Consider the following 7627-nt stretch of genomic DNA (forward strand, 5'->3'; position numbering starts at 1 on the left):
TGGTGACGTTTTTATGGGCTCTTTGGCGCTTTAGGAACGGCCTCGTTTTTTCAGATTCATTTTGTAACAAAAGTAGTTTATTTGATTTTGTAAGATTAATTACTTTTCGTTGGATTAAAAATAGAGGCCATTTAGTTTCTAACTGGAAATCATGGCTCTCTATGCCTTTGTAATCATCCCTTAGCACCTTACTAGGGATCGCTTTTAGTTAATATAATCATTCTTTGGCCGTAAAAAAAAAAAAAAAAAAAAAAAAAAAAAAAAAAAGAAGAAATGGTAATAATAGTAATCGGTGATAAATATATTTGTGTAATCCTACGAGAATAAATGATCTGTCTTCAATTTGACACTAACTGATCAATATGTTCACTAAGATTGAACAACATTCTAGCTGGTTCACTTTTGAGATTAAATATGTTCATCCATATAATACATGTCATAAAAATGTAAAGGAAACTTATAATGTGTATGAATTGGAAGGTATTTTGCTCTAGACATTGGTTCGATGATGGTAGTGTTAGCTGAAGGATTTGGAGTAAACTAAATGTTTTGCATAATTTATAAATAGAAAAATGAAACATTAAACTATAAAATCAATTAAAGAGTTGGTGTCTTGGTAGTGACAGAACTTAAACCATATATGGCTTACTAATCCATTGATCTTTTTGGCGTCTATGCATATGCATGTGTAAAAGTCTCCATATATCTTAATTTTCTCTAGATCATATAACATAAATGGAGTTTATCAAAGCTACAATTCTTGTTACTACTCGCGCTTTGTCAAACCAAAATTTCCATAGGATACATTCTCCAGTTTGCACGATCATTCCGGGTAACGCTTGCATCTTAAGCTGCTTGCAATTGAATGCAGACCCTACTCACATTAACCCTTTGCAACATATATTTCTTCCCTTGCCATCTCAATCATCCTGTCAAAAACCATTTAATTGACACGTCACAATAATTCACATCGACCATATGATATAATAATTTGAAAAAAATAAAAAGAACAACGAAAATACATTCATACCTCATTAATCATCGCTCTTTTCCTTTTCAAACCTTCCTTTACTTTGTGTGTTTTCTGGTCCCTTTTCCTTTTTTCCGTGTGTTTCTTTTGAAGTGATCTGCCAACCAATGAGGGCTGCTCTTTGAGTGCAAAACTTTTTGCCACGTGTCCCAAATGAAGCTTCTTCACCATGAATATACTCTTCAACTCCCCACGATGAGCACTGTACGCGCGCACCCACGAACAAAATGCACATTGTGCTAGCTTCTTCAACTTCGCCTAATAAGATCATTTGTTCATTATATATATGTCACAACAACCAATACAATATACCATATGAAGAATTTTTTTTTTTTTTTTAATAAAAAAAAATGTGGTGTCAAGACATTTTACCTCGGCGAAGATGAAGGATTCAAGGGACCTTTGTAGAGAAACTACCCATGGATGCATCTCGATCGAAACAAATTTTCTGGCATGATGTTTCGGACCATGTAACGGGAAACTATCCAAAAGTTTGACAAGTGGGTATTCGGTTAACATCACACCATGTTTCTTAAGCTCTTCCAGGTAATCAGCTTCAATGGGTTGTAAAAATAACAAAGAATCTCCCTTTTCACCCAAACGAGCCGTTCTTCCAACCCTGTATGTACATCCCACATATTATAAATGTATTAGTCACAATTAACTTTTGTCCGTTTAACAAAATTCAATCATAATCGTAGCAATACATGTAACCAAGGATGCAATAGTACTCGGTCGGAACTTTTTAGAGAGTACTCATTCAGGACTTTTTAGGGAGTACTCGGCAACTTGGAAGATTACTCGAATGTTGACCAAGTTTGACTTTGACCTTTTTTGACCAAATTTGACTGATTTTCCGATTTTTGGTCGTATTTTGACTAATTTTCCTAGTAACCTAAGCAGTGTTGCAGAAGTTGGCCGCAACGGCTAGAAGACTACCCGACTCGTTTGGGCCTAAGTCGGTCAAAGCCGGTCAAGATGGGTCAAAGTTAGTTAAGGTCATCGAAAGTCAAGCAAACTAAAAAACTATTAGTTTTTGTTTATTAATAATGTACTTTGTACATGTTAATCACTTAATCTTAGTAAAAACTTTTACCACAGCTCATTTGAGTTGGCTATTATTCTTGTTTAATATATTTAGGTTTGAAATGTGTATGCTTTAAATATATCTCCATTTAAAAGTCAATGCTAGTCAACACCCTTCTTGACCGACTCAACCCTCTCCGTCTTGCGACTTTTTCTACCTTGGTCAAAAGTCAAAAATAACTTTAGTCCGTTTAACATAATACAATCATAATTGTAGCAACACATGTAACTGAATATGCAAATACCTGTGAACATATTCAGTTGCCTCCCCAGGGGAATCGTACTGTATAATGCATCGAACTTTTGGAAAGTCTAAGCCTCTGGCAGAAACATCGGTTGACAACAAAAGAGCTGATTTTTCAGTTTTAAAAGCATTAAACGTTTTCACACGATCTTCATGCTTCATGTTTCCGTGTAACCTTAATATGTTACATTTCACAAACAGCTCACTCGTTTCTACATCTGATTTCGAATTTGATAGTCCGCGAAATTGACTAATGAGTGCGTGATGAAAATCTACAGCATCACATGTTGAGAAAAATACCACAATCTGAAACCATAACAAACAACTCAATCTTTGTAAATCAATTTAACTACCAGCCTCAAAGCAAAATTATCATGGCAATTAAATAAAAGTTATATTATATTTATACAGGATTGAAGAAGACGCGTGATAGAAACAGGTCAGTCGGGACCTTAAGGTCGAGTCGGTCGAGACGGGATCAAGACAGGTGTTGACCAGCGCTGACTTTTAAACATAAATATATTGAAAATTAATTTAATGATATACAAATAAGATGATGTGGTGTTATTATAAATAATATACTTTAAATAATAATTATAGTATTTATTAGTTTATCATTTTATAGATACTATGTAAATCGGTCGGTGTTTATCCCAACTAATTTAATAACAAGTTTAGGATTTATGTTTACACTAGAACAAGGCTAGATAAAAAAGTCAACTTTTAACCGACGACCTTTCCAGACTTTGACCCGATAGTTGACCATTGCCCAACTTATTAAACGTTTTTCTTCGAAACGGGACGAGCTAGTTACTAGACCACCGCAACTGCCGTTTGCAACCATGTTTATATAATAAGAAAGCAAACAGAATTTCTGGTATCAAGTTAATAGACGACTTTACCTTTTGAGACGCTTCTCCAGTGAACAGACTCTTTAGAACAGAAAGCAGCACAACAAGGCGAGAACCACATGGTACTGGAGTACAACATGAGAAAAAAATGATATAAAAACAACTCCAAAAAAATAATGAAATTATTTCACCTTTTACTATATAATAATTACCTTTAACATATCTCTGATTAAGTTGAGCTGGAAGCTTATATTCCTCGTCTGATTTAATCATAACTTTAAAAGAATTCTCTAGTTTTTCAATCGCATTATCAAACAAAGTAACTTTCTTATTGTGCTGCTGTTGTAATTTCTTATCAACAAGACCAATCATTATTGGATTGTCCAGACTAATATTTGCAAGATGATTGACCTTTTCATTTAAAGTAGCTGACAAGAGCAGATTTTGTCTCGCAAATTCGGTATCTTTTGAACCCAAAATATCAAGTATCTCTTCTATCTCTTTACCAAATCCTAATTCCAGTATCCTGTTATTACATTATACAATAAATACTAATTTTTTAATGAAAAAAGTAAAAAACAGAAAACGTAGAAATTAAAACATGAAGCCTTTATATACAGGATTGCAGGTAAACCTGTCTGCCTCATCAAATATTATCCAGCGCATATTCTTATGTACAAAAGATGATGTGTGCTTTAAATGATCCAACAGACGTCCCGGAGTCGCAACAAGAATAGATATTCCTAAAACACGTATGGTCAGGAGTTCAATTGAAAAAATGCCTAATGGCTACAATCAGTGTTGTAAAAAAACCCGATTACTCGCCGATTAATCCTCGATTAATAATTTTTAGGAGCAATCCGTTCCGATTTCCAAAAATCCGTTTAATTAAACGGTCAACGTCAATTGATGGATCAAAATTGAATTTGGTAATCAAAGTCAGTCAAAGTCAAAAATGGCTAACATTTTAACATGAATTTAAAGTAGAATTTTATAGTTTTGAAGCAAAATCAACAATTTTAGACAATTATTTATAAAAATTATCTTTATATTTATGATTTTTTTTCTATAGTTACACATATAATTTTTAAAATTTAATATTTAAATGTATACAGTGCAATCCGATTAATGTCCAATTAATCTCCGAATTGCCGATTAATCCTTCCAAAGTCCCGACCGATTAATCCCTGAATAGCGAATTTTGCAACCTTGGCTACAATACAAGTATACAACACGTGATTCAGGTTTATGGCATTAACGTTACGTTGTGACATAGAGTCAAGGTTGCAAAATTCGCTACTCGTAAAGTACTCTGTCGGGACTTTGGAGGGAGTAATCATATTGGTCTTTCTATACATTTAAATAATAAATTTCTAAATTATATGTGTGACTTTAGAAGAAAACCCTAATCATAAACACAAACTTTAACATGATTGTCTAAAAACATAAACCAAATCATCATTTGTTCAAAAACTCAGATTATAGTTTAAATTCATATTAAAATGTTGACCAATTTTGACTTTGACCGACTTTGACCGACAAATCCGATTTTGAGCCATTAACCAACGTTGACCGATTATTTAAATGGGTTTTGGAAAATCGGATTTGTCTGTTCTTAAAAGGAGTAATCATGGGTAGTTGGGGCTTTTTTACAACAGTGGATAGAGTTAGTACCTTTTCGCAACCTGGCTTTCTCTTTTGACCTGTTTTCCCCACCCATGATATAACCAGGAACAATCCAATGAAAACGGTGCAATAGCTTTTGTAAATTTTCATACACCTGCATGCATAGCTCATGCGTTGGTACAAGAACCAGCGCTATTGTACATTTTTATCAACTCAAACACTTTTAAACAAATTAAGTTCTATATCTTAACAAGTAAGATAAGGACATTACCAAAAGTACCATCAGACCGTTGAATTCTAGGATTATTTAATTGCAACTGATGAATAACAGGAGCCAAGTAAGTTACAGTTTTTCCTGTGCCCGTAGCCGCATTAACAAGCCTATAATAGTAATTAATTGATTAGGTTTGATTTATTAATAATTAATAATATAAGATTAATGAGAATTAACTAATAATGACATAATAGTTACACGTCTTACACATGTCTTCCGGAGAGGATAACTGGAATAGCTTGTGCTTGAATTAACGTCGGAGCTTCATATCCCATTCTTTCTGATATATACATATAATATACATATAATAAAATTCATTATAAACTGAATATTAACCGTTTAGAATACGCGAGTAGAGTAGTTGATATATACTATATAGAAAACCAATACAAAAAATAAACTGAATTCAAAAATGACGTACTACGGAGGTACCTTTTAGTTGGCCACATAATGATGGATGAAGGCCAAGACTTAAGAAATCACAAGAAGCGAAGATTTCTTTGTTTGATCCTCCTCTGCTATTATTATTATTCTTCGGCTTTTTATTAATTTCAACATCCATTTCTCTCCTCTGTTGCAACAATTAGGGTTAGGGTTTATACAAATTTTCCAAAACATTTGGGATGCGAATCTTCGTTTCTTTTGTTAATATGTATTTATTTATATTTATTTACTAACCCCTTTGATGTTCTGCTCAGTTACACTTCTCATCCTCACAAACTTTAAATATTACGTTACTACACCCATACTTTCTAATATTAAGAGACTTGACCGAAACAAAGTCACCTCACCCACAGTGAGTAATCATTTATCATACAATTATGCATATGGCAGCGGTAATCTTCATCATTTTCATTAGTTAAGTGAATGATTTAAAATAATAAGTAAGATTTTCATAATTGTACAGGGTCAATTGGGTTGGGCTGGGCTGGATTTGGGTCAGGTAAAAACAGGTTCGGGTTGAAACGTGTACATGTTATAGACATGTAGGGTAGGGTTGGGACGGGTTAAGACCTTTTTTATGTGAAATTTTTTCTAATCACTTTCAAATTCATAAAAAGGTGTTGTCTTCGCAATTAAAAAATTAGTCACCGTGTTATAAGTTGACCAGTTGCCATATACGCCTATGAAGATATTGTATGTGTACTCTTTTTGTTGTCATAAAAGGGAACTTAGCATGTGTACAATAGCATTCCTAATTCATGCACATACCACAAATTTAAAAAAAAAAAAAAAAAAAAAAAAAAAAAGAAACATTCTTACTACTTACTAAGATCTATTGGAGTATTTTCGTAGGTTTGGACAAGATCCATATTCAACTTTTTTGAACATTTCTTAAGATAAAATCAATAGATAAAATCAATATATTACACCAAAATATGTATAAACTGTGAACTGTGAAAAGTATAACAGGTATAAAAAATCTTACTCACAGTCGCACAGTGTTTACTAATTTAGTAATATTTCAATCAATACAGAACAAATCAAAACATTGCCCAAAGCCCCCAAAAATCCCTGTATCATCAAAATGAGTGATATTCTTGATGCTCACAAATTCATAATCTTGTGTTTAGATTTATTTTATACATATATAGAAAGAGTGATAAACTAGATGTCCATAGCAGCAAAAGATTAGTAATAAACTTAGCAAAACACCCTTATCTGGTGATATTAAAATGGCCCCAAATCCAACTTCATAAGCCATAAATCCTTCCATTGTCTTACAAAATAATTCAATTTATTAATAAGCAAAAAGAACCAGCTCTTGTATTACTTATTTAGTTGTTTAAAATTGTTTTACCGACTCAATAAATCAAAATTTAAACTATCAAATTAACAAAAAAATAAAAATAAAAATAAAAATTACTAGTTGTGTCTGAAATAATTAGTTATGTATAATATTATTCCCTCAACTCATTTCTTTTCTCACCAACAGAAAACTAAAAAAACTGGAAAGGATACAAAATGATACAATTTGTGTAAAAATGGAAGTTTTAAGCGACACAATGGATGAATTTTTTTTAGTTATTTTATAGTATACCTATTACTATTATTATCATTATCATCATCAATTAACTAAAAAGGTCTACAAGATAAGAATAAAAAGACAATAAATCCTTCAATCGATAAACAAAGATAGTGATACTCACAAAGGTTGGAAGATAAAGTATCAAACTGTGGAAGACGGTTGAAGACGGCGGAAGACGGCGGAGGAGGGAAAATTGCTGTAGGCTAGGGCTTGGAGCGAACTTCTAATTTTGGGAAAAAAAAAATTATATGCCTTTTCACGTGATTTCAGTTCCGTAACCCGACCCAGGTAGAAGATATGTTATGTTATTGAACCCATTTGTTTTTATTTTATGAGCTGTGATTTCATTTCCGTAACACCCATATAAAATAATATAGTAAAAACTCGATAAATTAATACTCAATTATTTAATAAACTCTATAAGATAATATTTTTTTGCCAGTTCCGACTCGAGGATAGAGTGCTAAATTAATAATTCGCTAAAATT

General features: G+C 32.5%; 1 protein-coding gene across 2 annotated transcripts; it reads right to left on the reverse strand.

The window, feature by feature from the left end:
- Nucleotides 1-565: 565 nt before the first annotated feature.
- LOC139897554 (DEAD-box ATP-dependent RNA helicase 17) lies at nucleotides 566-7412 on the reverse strand. Of its 2 annotated transcripts, XM_071880259.1 has the most exons (12): nucleotides 7262-7412; nucleotides 5544-5682; nucleotides 5319-5391; nucleotides 5109-5218; nucleotides 4886-5029; nucleotides 3846-3954; nucleotides 3424-3737; nucleotides 3263-3336; nucleotides 2362-2666; nucleotides 1403-1649; nucleotides 1031-1288; nucleotides 566-929 (listed from the first exon to the last, which is right to left on the reverse strand). In XM_071880259.1, the coding sequence occupies exons 2-12, from the start codon at nucleotides 5671-5673 to the stop codon at nucleotides 921-923; spliced, it is 1773 nt and encodes a 590-aa protein (XP_071736360.1). In that variant the 5' UTR covers nucleotides 5674-5682; nucleotides 7262-7412; the 3' UTR covers nucleotides 566-920. The 2 variants fall into 2 exon arrangements, with proteins under 2 accessions (XP_071736360.1, XP_071736361.1); XM_071880260.1 differs by lacking the exons at nucleotides 5544-5682; nucleotides 7262-7412 and having other exon boundaries at nucleotides 4886-4991; nucleotides 5319-5388.
- Nucleotides 7413-7627: the final 215 nt, after the last annotated feature.

Source organism: Rutidosis leptorrhynchoides, chromosome 3 (assembly GCF_046630445.1).
Source record: "Rutidosis leptorrhynchoides isolate AG116_Rl617_1_P2 chromosome 3, CSIRO_AGI_Rlap_v1, whole genome shotgun sequence".
NCBI classification, from domain to species: Eukaryota; Viridiplantae; Streptophyta; class Magnoliopsida; order Asterales; family Asteraceae; genus Rutidosis; species Rutidosis leptorrhynchoides.